At 40.6% G+C, this 21,918-nt stretch overlaps 1 protein-coding gene and 1 long non-coding RNA gene across 5 annotated transcripts in view; one reads left to right on the top strand and one right to left on the bottom strand.

Moving 5' to 3' along the window:
• The window catches only part of SLF2 (SMC5-SMC6 complex localization factor 2), a 124,251-nt gene that overhangs the window by 43,682 nt on the left and 58,651 nt on the right, over positions 1–21,918 (top strand). For 3 of the 4 annotated variants that reach the window (XM_074233896.1, XM_074233895.1, XM_074233899.1), the window contains one exon: positions 15,826–15,909. In XM_074233896.1, coding sequence (XP_074089997.1) covers positions 15,826–15,909 — 84 coding nt within the window. Of the gene's footprint in view, positions 1–8,085; positions 8,208–15,825; positions 15,910–21,918 lie in introns of all 4 variants that reach the window. The other variant, XM_074233898.1, reaches the window with a different exon arrangement.
• Positions 1,672–19,963, bottom strand: LOC141521390 (uncharacterized). Its single transcript, XR_012477922.1, has 4 exons — positions 18,105–19,963; positions 10,186–10,240; positions 4,828–5,490; positions 1,672–2,190 (listed from the first exon to the last, which is right to left on the bottom strand). It is a non-coding gene; the product is annotated as an uncharacterized LOC141521390 (long non-coding RNA).

Below are 21,918 nucleotides of genomic sequence, written 5' to 3'. Positions count from 1 at the left end.
TCACCAAATAGAAACCCTAATACTTATACATCAACATTCATAAAAGCACACTCTGTCCCCATAAACACCTATATAATCCCTGACACAAAGAAACCCTCCACTTCTAATATAGTTGCTCAAGTAGACCCTTCCAGAAATACAAAAAACTCCAACACAAAACAGATCCTCACACCCAAAGTCTCCTATACCAAGGGTGTCAAAAGCAAGTGCAAAAGGGGGCCCCTATATAAGGATATCCATGGGCCACTGACTTTGTTTTAAAATGCAGTATTATAGTATACTTTAAAAAGTAGTGTTATATATGATTTGTTGTAGTTTTATTTATTTAAAGTATTTTCCATTTACATTGGGAGTGGTATGGGTCACATATGGCCTGCTGGCCATATATTTTACACCTATATACACAGACCTTTAAACACAGAGATGAATACATAATTCTTAACCCTTTCTCACAGACATAGACACAGACACACACACACACACACACACACACACACACAAAACCTTAAAAACATACTCTTACAGGTACACAACCAACCCTTCAAATGAGCAGAGCTTCACATAAACATACTCATATAGGACTTTATATAAGACAATTCTTTTCTATTCACTATTCTCATACATAAACAGACCCTAATATAAAAAACATCCCCTTACACACATGTGCTTTCTAAAACACCAACCCTTTATACTCATGGAGATGCTTACACACAGATCTCTACACACAACCCCAAGCGCACACACACACACACACACACACACACACACAGACATAATCATGTATACCTTTTTACATTTTATGATGATGTTTGTCCTTCATTCTTGAAGACCGTCATGATATCAGGGGAGATGATGCTATGACAAACACATCAATTGGATTTGAGTGAAGGGGGGTGGCTAGGTGGTGCAGTGGCTAGAGCACTGGCCTTGGAGGCAGGAGTACCTGAGTTCAAATCCAACCTCAGAAGCTTAATAATTACCTAGCTGTGTGGCCTTGGGCAAGCCACTTAACCCCATTGCCTTGCAAAAACTTTAAAAAAAAAAAGGATTTGAGTGAAGGGGTGCTGTGCTAAGTCACCAGCCTCACTTTCTCAACACCCATTCACTTTCATACCACCCCCTCAAATAAAAAACATAGGTTCCCCTCCAAACAGACCCTTACCCCAAGCAGGTATGTCCTTACCTAAACAAGTACAAACTGTCCCCTAGATAAAAATATCCCTTACCCATGTGTGCATACTCACCGTCTCTCCCAAGTGCACATTCTCACACTCATCTAGCCCGTTACTCAGGCATATTTCTTTTTGACTTCCACACACTCACTTTCCCTCCTGTTCTCCTCCTGCAACTTCTCTGTAGACCCCACCTTAGTCTGTTTCTTTTGGAAACTTCTTGGGGGTTCTCTTCATGTGGAAAGTCTCTTTGGGCTCTGCCTAAAAAAAACATTCATGCATGATCTAGCCATGCTTACTCCACATTCTTCTTGCAACCATTCTCTGCTGAAGACTCCCACCCCCAAACAAAATTAGCATGGTACACTTAAACAAGATCATTTGGGGGGGGGCAGGGGGACGCATGTGTATAAGCTTTATATCATGTACAAATAAAACTCTACACAGTAGCTTCCTTGAAAAAAAGTCAAATGGAGTCAGCAAGAAGCAGTCACCTCCCAAGAAGCAGCTGCTTCTTGGGAGGTGACTGCTTCTTGCTGACTTCCGGAAGCCTCAGAACCGAAGCTGATGGACAGTGTGGGAAGCACCAAGGGTGAGCATCACTCAGGACTCCTGGGTCCATTTCTAGACCATGCTTGACAGCCAGCTCTACCTGTCCATTTCTATGGCCTCAGACTGACATCTGGTGGCCCTAAGTAATATTGCAGCTAAATGGCTCCATTTTCCCCGGGTCAGACTGGATTGGAGCGCCCAACTGGCCCTTTCCCCTAGAGAAGCCCATAGGGACCTGAGCCCCCAACTTCCTAGGATGGAAGTGGAGAACAAGAGTGAAAAGGAGCAAATGGGAAGAAAGAGAGTCCTTTGGAGGAAGTGCTAAAGGATGTGATGGAATGGTAGTGATTGATGAAGACTTGGGGCTCAGAAAACCTCAGTTCCCCTCAGCAGTACTGCGTCTCTTCTCCTCATGCCATGTGCTCAGGGAGCATCTCTCCCTTCCAAGAGGGGAGATATCAAGCTCCTGGGTGAAAAAGAGAAAACTCACCATTAGTTATACCTAGAGTTTAATTAAGGGAACCCAAAGTATCATCTATCCTTCTGTGCCCCAGAATTGATTTTGTCTCCGTGAGGGTCCCCAATTCCTGAAATAGAAACACACACACACACACACACACACACACACACACACACACACACATGTTCATGTTTACTTTCAGACTTCCCCAGCTTTCCCCAAGGCTTCGATTCCAAAGCTATGCCCTTAGAAGGGATCTAAGAGTACAATCTTGTTGAGAAATACAGCCCAAGCTAGATGTGGGTTCCATCCAGATCCCAAAATCTGGATCAATGAATGCATGAATTAGTTGGTTCTGAGGTTTTTCCCAAGCCCTGCTCCCTAATCCCCTTGGCTAACTCCTTGAACTTCCCCTGGAGTTTGTTTTCATATATATACATATATATATATATATATATATATATATATATATATATATATATATATATATTCCACAACCTCATTTCTGGCACAGACATTTAAGTCCAAGTTGCAAGCCAGCCACAATGTCTTCAAGAAGTTGGATCCTTGGGCCTTGGTCCCACTCTATCTCCCCACACTGGGGTGGTAATGTCCTACAGATACAAGTCTATTGCCTCCTTGCAAAAAAAAAAGGTAAATATCATGGACTACACCTAAGATCATCTTTTCTCATGCTTCAAGTGATCAAGCATCTTGCCTTTTAGCCTTGGAGGGTCTGAGATCATCCTTCCTCCCACCCCCGGACAACCCAGGAATGAGTGAGTCATGCTCATGGGCTGGAGGATACTGTCCTATGGGTCTCTGGTCCAAGAATGATGGACCATACAAGATGAAAGGGGCCAGATTCCTGGGCTCTGCATGGGGGACAGTGGTGGTGCCGGGCTGATGAGTTTGTTATAAATTAGAGACTCGTTAGGAAGCGGCGGGAAGGACTCAGTAACAGCTTTCGGGGCCCGTCTTTTCGATTTCTTGTTCGGTTTGTTTATTGCTATTGTTCCTGTCTCATAAGCTTATTGCAAAACCAATAAAAATGATCTATTCAGAGTGAGGAACTGCTCTTTTGACTAGTAAGTTGCTGTTTCTGCCTCTAGCCCTGCGGGCCCCAGCCAGGCTGACCGGCTGCCTCCTGCAGCAGGGTCAGCAGAGGGTGCCAGATCCCTGCTCGCCAGTCCACCTGTCACACTGTCACCACCCCCCAGACTGTCCTCAGGCCTCCACAGCCCAGTGATCACCACCTCCCTAGTCAGCCCCCTGCTCTATTCCTACTGACCCATGGGGAGGTGGGGGCAGAACTGAGGGTTAGAAGCTCTGAGCCCATCTGGCTCTGCCTGGCCTAGGGCTGACCTGTCTACAGAGAGTAAGAGGAAAGGATGGGAATTGGATCAAGAGGAAAATGGGGAGTCCAGGTAGAGCAGCTAGAACCAGTAACCCTATGTAAAGCTTTGGCTCATCCCTTTTACTTTTTCTGTAATATAGGACCCCACATAACATCCCCCATCTGTCCCTAGGAACCCTTCCCATCTGCTTCCTTGTTGTATTTCCCTATAATAGGAGGTGCTCTATAAATGGGCTTTCATTTACCCCTTACAAAATGAACAGAAAGGCAAGAAAAAAGCATTTATCAAATGCCTGCTATTTCCTAAATACTGTGCTGATTGATAAATATTTCATCTAATCTTCACAACAACCCTGCAAGAGAAGATGTAATTATTTCCATTCTGCAATTAAGAAAACTGAGCCAAACAGATTGTGACTTGCCTAGGATCACATAGCTAATAAGTGTCCATGGCCACATTTGAAGTCAGGTCTTCCTGACTCTAGACCCAGTATTCTATCCATTGTACCACCTAGCACTGATACCCTCTATCTGTTTACAATAACATAGCTTCTCAATCTGTCTCCTGTAACAACTCTTCTAACTTGGGGTCCCAGGCTGCCTCTTGTAATATGCATTCATCCATATTCCCTTTATAAAAGGATTGACCCATTCTGCCCTCTGCTGACATGAAGTCCCCCCGCTCCTCCATGACATGAACTTTCACATCTATCTCCTAGAATATGAAGTTCTCCATATATTTGTCCACTATGATGTGGGGCCTAGAAGCAGCACATACATATTGACTCTGTGATCCTGAGCAATTCATAACTTTCCATTGTTCAAAGTAATTTTTAAATTTCTGAGATGCTAGCCTACATTAGTAGAGGGAGTTTCCTCTCCCAGAAATGATCATTTCAATGAAATCAGAGTCCCACAGGTCTTCACCCCTGATATGAGATTCATCATCTATCATCCCTATTTCCTCTTTTTTTTATTTTGTTTTTTGGTAGGCAATGGGTTAAGTGATTTGCCCAAGGTCCCACAGCTAGGTAATTATTAAGTATGTGAGGCTGGATTTGAACTCTGTTCGTCCTGATCCCAGGGCTGGTGCTCTATCCACTGTGCCACCTAGTTGCCCATCTATTTCCTCTTTTAATTTCCCTTGTGATGTCAAGATCTCCCATCTATTCCCCATAAAATATGGTCCCCCATCAGTCCCCTGGAAAATGACATTCCCTGTCTGCTCCTGCCATGAGGAAACTGATCCCGAAGGAAGAAGAGTGATCAATTCTATAAGTTCTCACCCAATTCCTACTGGGGTTGGGGGGGTCCCCCATCTCTTCACCAAAATCATCTGGGCCAGCCCTCCTCCTGAGGTTCTGCTCTGGTCACCATTCCTTACAATGGACATTCTCCTCCTTCCCTTTACCTGTAGAAGAAACTGGCTTCTTCAGGAGGTCATTATTATCAGCTAAGGAAAAGACAGAATAACTTATAGAATTGTTGAGTGACAAAACCCAAGAATTTTATTCTAAGAAGCCCAAAACAGCCTGCATAGCTTCTCAGTCTAACACCCCTCCCTTTAGCACTCCTTCCTCTTTTGAGGTTTCTTCTAGTTTATCTCCTAATGAAGGGAGGTTGGAGACAAAGGGTAGATACTACTAGACCAGATTAGCATAAGAAAATGAATGTAAATAGGACCAGGGGAAAGTTAGCCAGGAAGCTATTATGGACCTACTATGGGCCAGTCCCTGAGCAAAGAGTTTTAAAATATCACCTCATTTGACTTTCAAAACAACCCTGACCAGTAGGCACTATTATTATTATTATTATCATCATCATTTTACAGATGAGGAAACTGAGGCAGACAGAGGTTAAGCAATTTACCTAAGTATCTAAGTTTGATTTTGACCTCAGGTCTTCCTAACTTCAGGTTCAGCTTTCTATTCACTGTGTCACCTGGTTGCCTGTGGGTAATGGGGAGAAGCATGGTTAGAGCTGGGGGATGTTTTGTACAAGTCTGAGAGGAATTTAAGTTAAAAGGTGGAGAAAAATCTCCAGTGAGCCTTGACTGCAGGGAGGGAGGGTGCAGGATGGTGAGATGGGAGCTATGGTACCAGAATGATAAGGATGCCCTTTGAGATTCTCAGGACCATCCTTTCCAGACAACTAATTCTTTTTCCTACTTTCACCTAAGTCTGGATGCAAAATGGCCCGATGCTGGAACCCAGGCCAATACTATTCAAATGTGGCAGAAGGGCCAATGTCATAGCTGGTTTATGCCAAGGTCCTTGCCCCCATTCTCCCTTATGTGGAATAACAAGCCTTGCTTTCTTCAGACCAAATCTAGTCCACTCCCCTAAGTAAATAATAGGGTCAGGGTTAAAGGTAGAAGAAACTTAGCTGGTGGCCTAGAGACAAGAGTAGATACCATTCACACTAATTCACTTGCTAAGTTAGAAAGAAAGGAAACCTTTCATTGGTCCTTTGTGTAACCTCTCAAAAACAATTACACATTTGATACTTTCTCTTTTTCTATGGAGGTGAGAGGTTAGGATAGATTTATATATTTACAAAAAATAGATTTATAGCAAACCAAATAAACAATTAAAACCCCTTAAGAATCTGTAAAATTTTCTTTAAAAGAGAATCAGACAAAGGAACTCTATCTTTCTGAGGGTAATGTTTATCCTCTGCTCTCTTGTAATAGGAGTGTAGATCAAGTATCTGGACTTTGGGGCAGGTTTCCTAAATGTCTAGCGCTCAAGTTCTATTGACACTGTTGGGAGTTGGGGCCATAGGGAAGGAAAAACTACCCTCACTAGAATAGAACTGAAATAGAACTGTGGAGAGGTTATCTGGAGTATGCCTCATGATGTCTGCCATTTTGCTCACCTCTGAGCTCACTTGTCCAAGAACTGACCTCTAATGTCAGTGGTTGGAGGAGAAGTGGACATTCTAAACCATCCATCACTGCACCAGCTGTCATGGTGGTGGCATGTTGGGGAGTAGGGAGAGAGAACTACTAGATGGATAGAAAAAGCCAGGGAATGGGGTGTGGCACTTCCATCCCCACTTCAGGGACTCCCTCCCACACTGGCAGCCCTGACATTCTCCAAGAAGGCCTTTGATTAAAGAGACAAGTGACTTTGCCCATTCTATTGATCAGAATAAATTACTAGGAACTAATTTATGGGCCTCCCCACAGCCGATGACATGGTGGATTGTGCTCTATTGGTCAGTAAATTGGATTGTCAGGGTAGATTATTGGTTCGTATACAGTTATCTCTCATAGCTATATCAGCTAGTCCAGGTAAAAGCTTTTTCTGCTGTAAGACACCAGGGTATCATGGGACTGCCATAAGAGCAAGTCAGAAGAAGGGAAGGGGAGATGGAAGAGAAAGAGAGGAGGGAGAAGTAGAGAAGAGGAAAGCAGAGGACAAACATAGGCTAGAAGGCAGTAAATGAAAGGGGGAACAAGGAGAAAAAGAAAGAGTTGGGGGGAGGAAGATAAAGAAAGGAGACAGGAGAGGAGGACAGAGGAAGAGAAAGAAGAAGGTATATAGAAGGAAGGGAAGGGAAGGAAAAGGAGAGAAACTAAAGATAAAAAAGCTAAGGGAAGTGGCAAAGGTGGGGAAAAGAAGAGAAAAAGAAGAGAGGAGAGGGGAGGAATAGAGCAAGAAAAAGAAGAATAGAGGGGAGAAGGAAGGAGGGAGGAAAGGAAGAATGAGGCAAGCATAAGAGGAAAGAAGGGGAGGAGAGAGAAGAAAAGGAGGAATGCAGAAAGGAGAGAAAAGAGGGAAGAAGTGAGAGAGAAAAAGGAGAAATGCAAAGGAGAGAAAAGTGAGGAAAAGAGAAAAAAATGAGAAATGCAAAAGAGAAATGGGAGAGAGAAAAAGGAGGAATGCAAAAGGAGGAGAAAAAAGATGGGGGCAAGAGAAAAAGGGAGAAAGGCAGAAGATGAGAGAAAAGGGTGGGAAGAAAAGAGAGAAAAAAGGAAGAACGCAAAGGAGGAGAGAAAAGGGAGGGAGGAGAGGAGCCAGAAAGGAGGTGGGAGGAGGAGAAGGGAGAGAAGGAGGGGAGGCCTCCATGCAGGACGCTGATTAATTAGTGCAGCATCTCAGCATTAAAAGCACATTAGAGTGGAGTTGTCTGAAAAGTGATGGGGAAATGACATCTTGTGCCTCCCCTTGTTTCTCCATTGATGGCTTGATGGCTCTGGCAGGGGGGTAGAAGAGCAGGCGGGGAATGGGGGGGCAGGGGTGGGGAGAAGTGGGAGCCAAGGAGTAAAAATGGAAGGGAAGGGGAAGAAAATCTTTGCTTCCACTTGCAAGCTGAGCCAATCTAATAAAACCGCAGCTGCGCCGGCAGCCTAACAGAGCCCCAGGCCCAGCCAGGACCCAGAGCTGTCACTCGGCTTTGTACATCATCCACAACGATGAGAAGTTCCGGAGCCGGGATTTCTCAGGCGATTTGGCCAGTGATGCATGGGGCAGTGGATCTCGGCTCACTCTTCCATGCCTCTGCCAGCCCGGCAATAACACAAACTTATTTTTTGCCAGTGTAATGGATATGACTCAGGGAGCCCATCAGGAGTCAACAGGACTGTTAGGCTCTGCTGCAATTTGTATGGCTCCTTGCCTTCCCTGAGCTGCACAGATCTGCCAGCAAGGTTGGGACCCAGGTAACCCAGTTCCTAGTGCACAATCTTGTATCCCAGAGGCATCAGAGTATGGCCACAAACTCACACAGAAATGCATACATTAAGTTAAACTCTTCTTAGAAATTCATTCAGTAGAGGGAGGATTGGGGTAGAGAAGAAAAAGAAGGGTGAGGACAGGGGAGGAGACTGGAGGGGAAAACAGAAGAGAGGAGTGAAGGGGAGAAGATGGGAGGAGAAGGAAAAAGAGAGGGGGAGGGGAGGAGAGGAAAGAAGAGGAGAGAGAGGGAGGAGGGAGGGAAAGGGAGGAAAGGAGGGGAAAAGGGAAGAGAAAGAAAGGGAGAGGAGAGAAGAGGGTGAGGGGGAGTGGGGAAAGGAAGGGAAGTAGATAGGAAAGGAGGGGAAGAGATGGGGGTTGCAATGAAGCATCTATTTTTTTTTTTAATGCAGAGAAGGTAGGTCAGAAAACATAAACAAGCAGGACAATTTTGAAAACCTCAAGATCAGGGGCTAGAGGGTACAGGATAGAACAAGTACTGGTTCTAGTGTCAGGATGACCTGAGTTCAAGTATACTTTTAGACACTTAACTAGATCTGGGACCCTAGACAAGTCACTTATCCCCAATTGCCTAAAAAAAAGTCTGTTAAAAAATTTTATCTATAAGTTGAATTTATTATATGTTTAAAAAAAAACAAGTTTATAAAATAGGGACCTGTAGTTTCATGTATAATAAAACTCTCTGATGTATATGCAATGCTCATTTTGGGGAGGGGGTAATTGTAAAATTTAAGTATTAAAAATAAGTATATATTTTTTAAATCCACTCAATGACAGAAGCTAAGGGGAAAAGAAAAGTCAGAGACAGAGAGGAGCTATGAAGACCTTGTAGTATCATGAAAGTGCCCTGAACTAGGAATCAGGAGATGTAGGTGACAGCCTTAGTTCTGAGGCCAACTCACCATGTGACACTAGACAAGTAGCTACCCCTTTCAGAGCTTCTCTCTTTATTTGTACAATGAGGAGTTATTGGACCTCCCAGCTACAAAACAGTCGTAGGTGCTTTACTTGCCAGAGTCCCAAAATTTCTCGCTCTACTCTGAGACTTGATATAAGAAGTAAAAAAAGAAAATATGTGTGTGGGGGGGTAAGAGTATAGATTTGACACTAAACTGACCTTGGAGACAAGTAGAAAGCAACTACTCAGAGTGACTGACTGCTTAGTATCTTCTCCTGGAGTGGTTATAATGGTTATATCATCCCCAAGGCCTGGGAATCCTATGGAGGGTTGAACCTTTGGGGATCTTATCTTATCCTACTTTTTGATGTTTAAAGATAATCTTTGAAAGGACATACCTTGCTAGGACAGCAGTAAGGAAGAGAAAACTGACCCTGCAAGACCTCACAGGAAGGTGAGGCAACACAGCATTGAGCCCTGGCTTGCAAAAGCCACTCACCTGGTCCTGGCAGTAGCAACACACTGCTAGGGTTTCCAGGGGACATATCATTGTGGCCTAGGATTGCTGGGGCCTACCATTTTTCAAAGGTTTCTGGGTAATAAGAACTCAGCTTTATCAGTAACAGGAATCTATTCTTCACTGCTCTTGATTCTAAGGGCAGAACTAGGGAATGAGAGTATTGAGAGAATTTGGTCATTTGAAGAAGACAGTTCTTTGGTCTAGAATCTTCAAACTAGTCCTTTGACATCAACCTTGAGTTTTGAGAACAGAGGAGTTCCTTCTTTCAGTTTTCCAAACATGCTCTTGTCTGACTTCCAAATCCTAGAAAGATAATATGTTTATCATGACACTTGTATTCTTTGTTTTAGAGTTTTACCTCTCAGTCTAAAAATATAAAGATGGAAGGGTTGCCAGTGTGGTACCCAGAAGTCACCCAAAGATGTAAGACTTGGGAATTTGTTTTACTTATTTCTCATAATTACAAAGTAACATGGGTCCTTCTTCTCTGTCTCTTTCAACACTGAACAAGGATTCTATTACAGACCTTGGATCTCAGCTATAATGCCAGAAGCAGGGTAGAAGCCTCAGTTCATCCAGGCCTGTAAGTAGAGAAAGTTTTTGGTTGAAAGATAGAAGTCTGCTCAACTGTCTATAAATTAGAGGCTCATTAAGAAGAGGCAAAAAGGCCTTTTGGGGCCTGTGCCTTTCGATTTCTTGTTCAGTTGGTTTATGGCTATTGTTTCTATCTCCTATGTTTATTGCAAAACCAATAAAAATTATCTATGGAAAGCAGGAAACTCATCTTTTGACTTGTTTGTCAGTTTCTGCATTATGTCTGCTCTGCTAGATGTAGGCCCTAGTACTTGGTGGCCTCTCCCTTTTCACCTGCCACCAGAGGGTGATGGACAGCAGTGCTGACCTGGTCCTAAACTGACATCAGAGTGGGAAAATGAATTCTTCGGTCCTGAGCCATCAAGAGTAAGAGTTAAGGGAAAATATGCAGAACAAAATAAGAACCATATCTCCAAGACTTGTCTTTGAATAAAAACATGTAAGAACAATTCTCAATTAGATCATTGTAGTATCTCTCCATTGGCATGAGGATGTTTTTTTTCCTAAATAGGAGCAGAATAAAGCATGGATTCTACATTGGGCAAGACTACAATATAATGCCCATAATGATGGTTTATAAACAATCAAAGAAAGTCCCCAAACAGTGACCTGTTAGAATTTGCCCACTGAGTTAAAAGTACTCCTAAATTTACAGAAAAGTAACCACAGATTCTTTAATATTCAAACTGTCAGGTCATAGGATGGTGACTAATGGGCCTGGAGGAGACCGCGTTGGAGAAACACTCCAGGAAATAAATTTGAGTGATTAAATTTTGAAGCAAGTTCATGGAACAGCAACATGAGACTTAAAATGAACCATCAAGTTACCAAAGAGAATCAAGTTTTCAATTTAACCACTGCTCAGGAACCAAGTCTTCAGTCTGTCAATTATTAGGGGATTAGAAGAATACAGCCCTTAAAACTCTTGCCATCTTCCCAGCCCTAGCTTTACCTTCTGAAGACTCAGTAATAAATTGAGGATATATTGCTGCCTTTTTCTACTAGTTAATGTATAATTCCAACTCTTAGAATTGAGAGAAAGGGAGAATGATATAGTGCCTCCTGTTTTGGCCTATATTTGCTGTTTCCAGTATATAATGTTCCATCTTTATTTTTTATTTTTTGCCTTACCTTTGCATAGGTTCTCATTCATTTCTGGAATGCAATCCTTCCTTACCCCCAACTCCATTCAGTACTCTGATCAAGTGTCATCTTCCACATTAGCTCCTTTCTGGGAGCCTTAATTATCATCCCTTCTCCCCCCAAAACTTACTCTGTATTTCCTTTTATATATTTTGCATTTACTGAATATGTTTATATATTTGTTGTTTCCCCACAGTAGAATTTAAGGTTTTTGACAGCATAAGCAGCTTTCATTTGTCTTTATATGTCCAGTACCTAACAGATTGACTGGTACAAAGTAGACATTCAACAGATGCTTATTGTAAAGGAGAGTTCTGGCTATCTGGGTAGGAGAAAGGCAAGGGATATATTTGGCAATAGATGTGATATAAAAATAAAAGTTCTAAATACAAAAATAATTTTATCCTCATTGATCTGAATGCCCCATCTATCAGGTATTTCCCCCAAGCAAGAGTTGGAGCCATCAGCAGATCTCTAGGATGAATCTCATTAATTAAATTAATAGCTAAGGTTCAAAAATTTTCAGTTTTCTGTTCTTTTAATTGAATGTTGTATTTAGTTTAATGATACACATATGTGGTATATATATATATATATATATATATATATATATAAACATATCTAAGCATTCAAACAGAGATCAAACTTTTAGCATAGATTACTGCTTGATGCGATCTTTTTTTTTTTTTGCAAGGAAATGGGGTTAAGCAGCTTGCCCAAGGCCACACAGCTAGGTAATTATTAAGTATCTGAGGTCGGATTTGAACTCAGGTACTCCTGAGTTCAGGGTCAGTGCTCTATCCTAGCCTCCTAGCCACCACTGCTTGGTGCTAATATTGAGGAGAAGTTGGAAAGGTTGAAGATGACTTTAAGATTTATTAGCACAGAGATTCATATAGGAATAGTGAATGTGGACAAAGAAATGGATGTGGTAGGAATGACTCAAGTTTTTTTCAGTACTGGGACAGTAGTTTCCCTACTTGTCATTTCTCATAGAAGAGGGTAGCTTTTCCAGACACAACCCTGCTAGATGGTTCTCTTGAGTATACTGTCTGAATCTCATGAAGTATGGTATGGTGAAAAGACCACTGGATTTGGAGTGAAAAATACCTGAGTTCAACTACATACAGCTTGTGAACCATGAACTTCAGTAAATCATTTAACCTCTTGTTCTCAGTTTCCTTTTATGTAAAATAAGAGTACTAGACAAGATGTCTTCTAAAGACGTTCTAGCACTAGATCCCATTATTAGTTCAAGACTGCCCTAATCATTATAATCTCTAGAGAGAGGAAACCTCCTTGGATCAAAAACCATGACCCGGGATGCTGTCCACATTGGGTCAATATGACCCAGAGTGTTCTCCAGGGACTGAAGACTCTTTGATCAAATTATGACCCTATATGTTGCTCCCTGGCCCCCTGTTACTTTATTTTTACTTGTTTATTCCTTTTTTTAAAAAATAAAAAATAAAGATTAGGGAGGATAGAAAAATTTGAAAAACGATGTCTCCTTGAGGAATGATAAAGCACATGGTCTGTGGTCTTTTAAATCTACTACGAATCTGACTTTTCTCCAGTGCTCTAGAACCTCATTTTCAACTAGCTGCAGAATACCTGGATATCCTATGACCAACACCTTAAATGCAACAGGTTCAAATTAGTTGTCTTTCTCTAAAATCTAGTTTACTATCACAAAGTTCATGCATTAAGACTGGGTGGGATTTATGCCAGGAATGCAGGGTTGGTTCAAAAAAAAAAAACTATCAGTATAATTGACCATAAAAATAACAAAAATCATATGTTTATATCGATAGATGAAGAAAAAGTTTTTGACAAAATATCACACTCCTTCCTATTAAAAACACTAAAATTATGGTAATAAATGAAATTTTCCTTAAAAGAACAGGTTGTGTCTATCTAAAACCATCAGTGAGCATTTTCTGTAATGAAGATAATCTAGAAACCTTCCCACTATGATCAGGGGTGAAGTGAGAATGCCCATTATCATCATCATTATTCAGTTTTGTACTATAAGTGCTGGCTATGGCAATAAGAGAAGAAAAAGAAATTGAAGGCATTAGAATAGTTAATGAGAAAATAAAACTATTATTCTTTATAGACAATATGGTAAACAGAGAATCCTAGAGAATCAACTAAGAAACTACTTGAAATAATTTTCAGCAAAGTTGCAGAAAAGAAAATAAATCCACATAGATCATCAGCATTTCTATATACTACCAACAAAGTCCAGCACTAGAACTAAAACTAGAAAGAGAAATTCTCTTTAAAACAAAGACAGACAATATAAAACACTCAGGAGTCTTATCTACCAAAACAAATGCAGGAACTATATGAACACAATTACAAAATATTTTACATACAAATAAAATCAGATCTAAAAAAGTAGAAAAATTTTACTTATAAGTAGACTGAGACAATAAAATACAAATGACAATTCTACTTAAACTAATTTACTTATTCAGTGTCATAAGAATAAAACTATTATCAAATTATTTTATAGAACTAGAAAAAGATGATAGAATTCATCTGGAAGAACAAAAACATCAAGAATATCAAGGAAATCAATGAAAAAAAAATGTGAAAGAAGGTGGCCTAGCAGTACAGATTTCAAATTATCTTACAAAAAGGGATAATCTTCAAAACAATCTAGTACTGGCTAAGAAACAGAGGTATAGATTAATAGGCACAATACAAAAATAGTAATCCATGATAAATCCAAAGATCCAAGCTTTTGGGACAAAAGCTCACTATTCTTAGACAAAAGTTCACTATTCTTACAAAAACTGCTAGGAATACTGGAAAGTACAACATCTTATACTATATACCAGGAGAAGGTAAAAATTGGGTGATATAAATAAATTAGGGGAGCATGGGAAATTAAACCTATAACATCTATGAATAAGAGAATAATATATGACAAGAGATAAGAGAGCATTATGGAATATAAAATGGATCATCTTCAGTGACTCACTATCACCTCCAGAATCAAATATGTCAAAGCCCTTCACAATTTACTACACACACAAACATTCACAGATACACACACACACACACACACTGTGTCTGTCCCTTGGCTAGAATTCTCTCCTTCCTCATTTCTACCTCCTAACTTTTCTGGCTTGCTTCAAGACCAGTAAAATCCTTCTTCTACAAGAAGCCTTTCCTGATTTCCCTTTAAAGTGCTTTCTCTCTGATGATAATCTCCAATTTGTCCTTGTTTGTGCATGGTCATCTTCCTTTTGTCTCTTCTCATTGAACTGTCTTTTTACCTTTCTCTGTATCCTCAACATAGTCCCTGGAAAATAGTAGGTGCTTAATAATTAATTAATTGATCATTTAATTAACTAACTAATGCTAATTAGCTGACTGGCAAAATGTTATTTTAATTGTATCTCTCTCGAATTAAGAAATCTTAATAGTTTCCTATACTCTACCTATAAAATACAAATTCCTCAAAAGGTGATATTCAAAGCCATTTTAGAAGTAAATCTTATTACATGTAAAAACAAATTTTAACATTCAAATAAATAAATAGACCAAATAGAAAAGAAGAAAAAGAAGTAAACCTTGGTCCTCAGCATTTTTGGCACAAACTTTCACAAATAAACTTATTTATTAAATTCCCAGAATCTCTTCTTAGAAAGAGAAATCCAAAGGGACATAGATCCATCTTGGCTGGAGAAAATTCTCTCTGACACAAGAAATTTTCTTTTTATAAATTATAGAGTTCAAAAATGGAGCAAAAATCCACAGTTAAGATTAAAAAAGAACACCAAGTTTGATTTTATGATTTTTCACCAAATAGTATTATGGAAATTTTAATGTTGGAAAATGAATACTTAAAGATGTCTCCCCCCAAGAGAAAATTGTACACATTAACAACAACATTGTGAGATGATCAACTATGATAGATGCAGCTCCTCTAAACAGTTCAGTGATCAAGGATAATCCTGAGAGACCTGTTATGGAAAATGCCATCCACATCCAGAGAAAAACCTATGAAGTCTGAATGCAAAGCAAAGTATACTATGTTCCCCCTTTTTTAAAACTTCTTTTATGTTTTTTCTTTCTTTCTCATTTTTTTTCCCTCTTAGTTCTAATTCTTCTTTCATAAGATGGCTAAAATGGAAATGTGTAAAACATGATTGTACATGTACTACTTTTACCAAATTGTTCACAGTCATGGGGAGGGGGGAAGGGAAGGGAGAATAGTAGAAAAAAATGTAATTGGAAAAATTAAACTAAATTTTAAAAAAGATAATGTCCCCCCTAGGATCCTAAGCTTTGGTCAAATCAATACTAAGGGGCACTTACCTACCTAAAACTCCAAAGGTTGGCACAATGACTCTGTAGATCTTCAGTTGGTAGTCAGTCTAATACCTTTTCTCTTCCACACTTTCTTTTCTAGCCTCCCAAATACCGAGCTAGCTCTGGCAATGCACATGTCAACCTCATTGTCAATGTGTACCTCCCTGGAAAGGACACTGCCAAGGTAAGTGAATTATACACATTATTCAAAATTTCTCCATTTGCTGTAATCAATGGTTCCATATATGGATGGTGTGGTGCCAGCTGATGGAATGAATACCTGTGTTTTCATAGTGTTAATTAGACCAAAATTAACACAGAAAACAGAATCAATCCATACTTTGTTGCATCTTATTACACTATTAGAAAAGATTATCTTAATTGAGGCACCCAAGAAAGAATAGTTATCTATATATTCAGCTCTCCCTGTGCTGTGCTTGCACCCTGACATAGTACAGCCTAGCTTTTAGAGGTTTTGTATGAATTGTATCTTCTTCTGTCTCATGTTCATGCCTAGGAATTGAATCTTTGTTGAATTTTTGGCTCAATCCAATGTGAACTTTGACTTTCCTTGCTCTGACAATATCTTCTTTTTCTTAGGTAGATTTTTCCTTCAGTTGCTAGGAGATTAGACCTGAATTTATGATCCAACATTATCTTCTTTAACACCAACACTCCAGTTCAGTTTTTTCCTTATTCCTCTCTTCTCTCCTTGGAATTTATAATTTCTGAATTCTGCCCATCCCTTAAAGCCTAGGTCCAGCCTATTTGCCATTTGTCCTCATTGTTCCTACCTGACCAACTCTACACCATTGGAAGCTTGGACTTTACCTCAGTTCTCTCTCTCTCTCTCTCTCTCTCTCTCTCCCCTCTCTTTCTCCATCCTCACCCTCCACCCTCCTTTTGCATCTTTCTGGGATCCAGACCTCACAGTGTTATCATTTCTGAAGTCTTCTCACTACTTCCATGTCCCCACATAGATGCCCTTCCCCTACACCCCCCCCCAACCAGAACTCCTTAATATATAGAATGCAAGCTCTTTGAGGGCAAAGGACTGCCTTTTTTTACTTTTATTTGTATCTTCAGGGCTTGGTACAATGTCTGACAAATGGCCAACACTTTTTTTGTTTTGGTTTGGTTTTGATTTTGCAAGGCAATGGGGTTAAGTGATTGACTCAAGACCACACAGCTAGATAATTATTAAGTGTCTGAGACTGAATTTGAACTCAGGTCCTCCTGACTCTAAGACCAGTGCTCTATCCACTACACCACTACACCACCTAGCTGCACCAAAAAAAATAGCAAACACTTAACAAATGTTCTAATTACCTTATTTCCTTCATGAAGGATATATTCAAGGTCACAGGAATTGACCTTCCCCTGGACTCCCATTCCATCCATATTTACTCCAGTTACAGGGTCATTGGCCATATATGGCTCCATGGTATTTAACTGCCTCATTTATGTTTTCCCCTGACACCAACTTCACGTCCATTTCTGAACCCTGCTACCTGCATGCATTCTGGCCCTACTCTGCCTACCTAAACTAAGACTAGGATACTAGGATCCTAGGCTCTGCTAAATGAGTTTCCATTATATCTCTTGGCCATTTCCCAACCAAGCTGTTTTCTAAATCTAGCCTCCTTATTCATGTTGCCCTCCCCCTATTGGAGAGCTTCTTGTTGGCAGAGGCTACCTTGCTTACTTGTTTTTTTATTCTCAACACTTGTATTATTTCCATATTCCCTAGCACAGACTCTATCTTAATAGTCTCATTTAAATTCTCATTTATCAAAGGAATAAATGGATAAGCTACCTGTAATTGTTATCACTTTAAATGGAAAAAAAAAGGTAAGGAGGAGTGGGGCAGCACCAAGCAATCCACCTGAGCTGCTCCCGGTGGCAAGCTACTTGTCTGGAAATGTTATAAATTGATTAATAGAGGATCCAGGGGGCAGCTAGGTTGTGCAATGGATAGAGCACCGGCCCCTGGAGTCAGGAGTACCTGGGTTCAAATCCAGCCTCAGACACTTAATAATTACTTAGCTGTGTGGCCTTGGGTAAGCCATTTGACCCTGTTTGCCTTGCAAAAACCTAAAAAAAAACAAATAGAAGCTCCAGCCCATTCCCTGACTATACCTGGGAGACAGGATACTCCCCTCCTGGGAGCCAGGTCCTGGAAGAGTGGCTCCAAGGCAACCTGACCTAGAATCTGGAAGGCCAGGCAGGCCCAGAGGGCTTGGGATTTCCATTCCTCCCTGCCCTTTCCTGTTCTTCAGCTTGCAGTTGAACCGCAATGCCCATGTCTACTCCTGCTGTCAGGCCTGGAATGGTTTCAACCCAGAAAGAAACAAACCCGCTACAAGAATAAAGACCTACATTCATTTTTAACAGGACCCAGCGGCGGCCTTAGCTTTCTTCCAACGCAGCCTGTCTAGGGCAAGGAGTCATTAAGGACTTCGGACTCGTTTGGCTCGCTCTGTTTTCCTCTTCTGTCCTTTTGCCTTTCCCCTCTCGAGAACTTGGGCCTCTTCTTCCCTTACACTTTCAATGCCCTCCCTGAAGAGAAGAAAAATTGTAATCAGCCTTTGACCTGATTAATAATTAAAACTGCTGAGTTTGGTCTGCCTCCCAACCGCGAGGAGCTCCCAAACCCCCAGCAAACTTTAAAAAATAACCATCCTACTCAGGGGAGAGTGAAGGCTTTTTTTAACTTGACAAACCGACAATTAGCTGCTGTTCAGATCCCCTCTGGTCTCAGCATATTGGTTCTCCTTTGAATGTGGCTCTGCATGGGGTGGGTTTTTTGGCCTTGAGTTTGGAACTAGTGTGCATAAAATCAAAGCCAGGAAGCCAGCAGCGGAGAGAAAGGAGGCTATTTGGGGATTAGAGATTTCAGAGTGAGATTTCTAATACTTGGTGAGTCGTGGGTTAGGAATTTCCTGCAGGAGCATCAGGCAGTAAACACTGTGGGACGCGTCCTCGCTTTGAACTGGAAAGCTGTGAGTCACCATCTTGGCGGGGGGAGACGCAAAATAGCGTGAGATAACTCTGAGCTCAGCAGTGGGGAAGGGTAATCTGCCTTTTGTAACCGCTTAGGGCTGGATCCAAAGCTCTCTGTCTTCAGAAGGCACTGTGAGACTCCCACCTTGGGCTGGAAGCTTTCTCTGTCAGAGATCCAGACCTGGGACCCCTAGGTTGGGCCAACAGCTCACGGGAACAAAGGGAGGGAATAGGTGAGATGAACACCGAGAAGGAGGACGGGAGCATTCAAACTGCTCATTTCCCCCTATGAAACTCAGACACAAAGCAAATTAGTAATGTGTAATGAAGATTGTATCTCAGAGCCTTGTCTAACCCTTCAGGGGGTGGGGGTGGGGGGTCAAGTACAAAATCAGAGAGTGTCTTATTGACCTGGAAGAGAAAAACTGAAACATTTGCAGGAGGATTAAACCACCCAGACCAAGATAGCCATAGTTTTGCATCAAGAATGATGAGGTAAATGACTTAGAGAGCTTACTAAAAAAGGGTCCCAAATGTTAGTCAGAAAGTTATCCATCCTGATGCTCAAGGATCTCCCCATTTGGAAAGACAAGATCAAGTGTGCAATATACTATTTTCACAGAGTTGATAAATATAGGATGTCCAATTGTTGATGAGTTGTGAACTGATCCAACCTTTCTGGAGAGCAATTTGGAATTTTGCCCAAAGGGCAATAAAACTGATCATACTCTGATCCAGCAATGCCACTAGTGGGTCTAGGGTCTATATCCTAAAGAAAACACAAGAAAGGGTTAAAAAAAAACCATGTGTACAAAAATATTTATAGCAGCTCTTTTTGTAGTAGCAAAGAATTGGAAATTAAAGGGATGCCCATCAATTGGAAAATGGTTGAACAAGAAGTGGTATGTGAAAGTGAAGGAACACTATTTTTCTATAAGAAACCATGAGGGATGGGACTTCAGAACAGCCTGGAAAGACTTTTCATAAACTGATGCTGAGTAAAGTGGGCAGAACCTGAAGAACATTATACACACTAGGAAGTAGTGACTGTGTGTTATTTCCATATTCCCTTCACTCAGCATGGGGTGAAGATCAACTATGATGGATTTGATCATTTCTGCAGTACAATGCTCAAAGACAATTCTAAAAGACTTGTGATGGAGAATACCATCCATATCAAGAGAAGGAACTGTGAAGTTTAAACGTAGACTAAAGATTACTATCTTCAATTTTTAAAAAAGTTGTCTCATGAAATACATATATATATATATATATATATATATATATATATATATATATATATATACATTCATACATATATGTATACCATCCAAGTCGACAAAAAGTGCATCATTGGAAACACCCTAAGTGCAGTTATAGGGAGAGGGAAAGTCCTATGACAACTGTATTAGTTGGACTGTGATGGAAGAAGGGACCAGCCAGAACAGGAGTTGACTTGAGTCTTAAATCCAGGGTGCAGCCTTGGAGATCTGAGCCCACACATTGAGCTTGTAAGTATAAAAAGAAAGAACTAAAATTTGAGATAGGACCATTGTAGTAACTGTTCTTCCCCATATTGGAATTGAGGAAAACATGCCAGGCAAAATGAATCCTGTGGAGCTAGCTACATTTTTAGGGCATTCTAAGAGTTAAACTAGAAGTTCTGAGAGATTGTTGTGGAAATGTAGGTAGATGTGAAGGTAGTTTTTTTGTAAGAGGGAAGTAAACCAAGACATGTTGTCTAGGAGTGGGTCAACTGGGAATAGATCTTTCAGTTTAGACCAAAGAAGAGAGTGAAGAATGATCTTAAGAGTTAGCACTGTGGAGATATGAAGAAAAGGAAGATGGACTGGATGTTGGGTGGATGAATTTGTACCAGAAGAGAAGCATTAGGAAAAACAACATGATACAATCCAAAACAGTGGGTTGAGTATATAGTGAGGTTGAATTGCCAGAATAGCTAAACATAGACTTAAGGACTAAAAGATAAAGGGGTTTCTGCAGACCAGCCAGACTGAAGAGGGAAGACTGAATTTCCTAGAGTTAAAGTCAGGGGATACAAAGTATCCTGTTGACAGAAAACCTGAAATGTCCATGAACTTTTAACTAGAAGTTATAGTCAGAACTAAAGCTCCAGAAATGAGACCAGGAGGTGGAGCTAAAGGAAACAATTCACCAGAAGATAAGAAGAGAAGCCAATAATGGACTATAGGGAGTGCCAGGCTCAGATTGTTGAATGTGAAATTTAAACTAGGACCAACAATAGCCATGTTGCTGGAAATTATTGAAAACATTTAAATCTGTTTAAAATGAGTGCTGATTATGTATTAGAGGTTAAAGAGACTCTCCTAAGCATTATCATAAGCAAAAAAGGTTCTATTGTTGAAGAGCCCTTGGTTAATATCCCAAACCAGAATTTGCATTTAAAAAACTGACCATTGGGGCAACTGAGTGGTGTAATGGATGGAGTGCTAGCCCTAGAGTCTGGAAGACCTGAGTTCAAATGCAGCCTCAGACACATATTTGCCTGGTTTTGTGACCTTGGCCAAGTCACTTACCCCATTACCTTAAATTTTTTAAAAAATTTAAAAATTGACCATTGTTATGCTTCCTTGCAAATAATCCAGGTCTCTCTTAAGTTCCTAATATTATGATAAAGTATGTTTGTGAACCAACTGTATTAGTTGGACTGTGATGGAAGAAGGGACCAGCCAGAACAGGAGCTGACTTGAGTCTTAAATCCAGGGTGCAGCCTTGGAGATCTGAGCCCACACATTGAATTTGTTGTAAGTATAAAAAGAACTAAAATTTGAGATAGGATCATTGTCGTAACTGTTCTTCTGTTCTATCAAATTCTGCTAAAAAAAGGGTTCCTCCCTGAAACTTGAAGTAGAGTTAATAAGATAAAAGCAGTTTCTACTTCAATACTGTGCCTACATTGTTCTGTGGGCAGTCTTTAGTCAAGACAAATTAGAATAATCAAGAACTAGAAATTGGGCAAGCACAGTGGATTGGGTCAGCTTGAGCTCAGGATAAAGAGCTTAGCCAGATCAATTTTTTTTTAACTTTTTGCAAGGCTCTATCCACTGCACCACCTAGCCACCCCCTGCCAGATCAATTTTTACTTTAAAAAAATGTTCCTATGATTACTATGAGCCCTAAGGGTATAGTAAAGGCCTTATTTAAGGGT

This window comes from Macrotis lagotis, chromosome 4 (assembly GCF_037893015.1).
Source record: "Macrotis lagotis isolate mMagLag1 chromosome 4, bilby.v1.9.chrom.fasta, whole genome shotgun sequence".
Lineage (NCBI taxonomy): Eukaryota > Metazoa > Chordata > Mammalia > Peramelemorphia > Peramelidae > Macrotis > Macrotis lagotis.
This window is presented reverse-complemented; position numbering and strand designations above follow the sequence as displayed.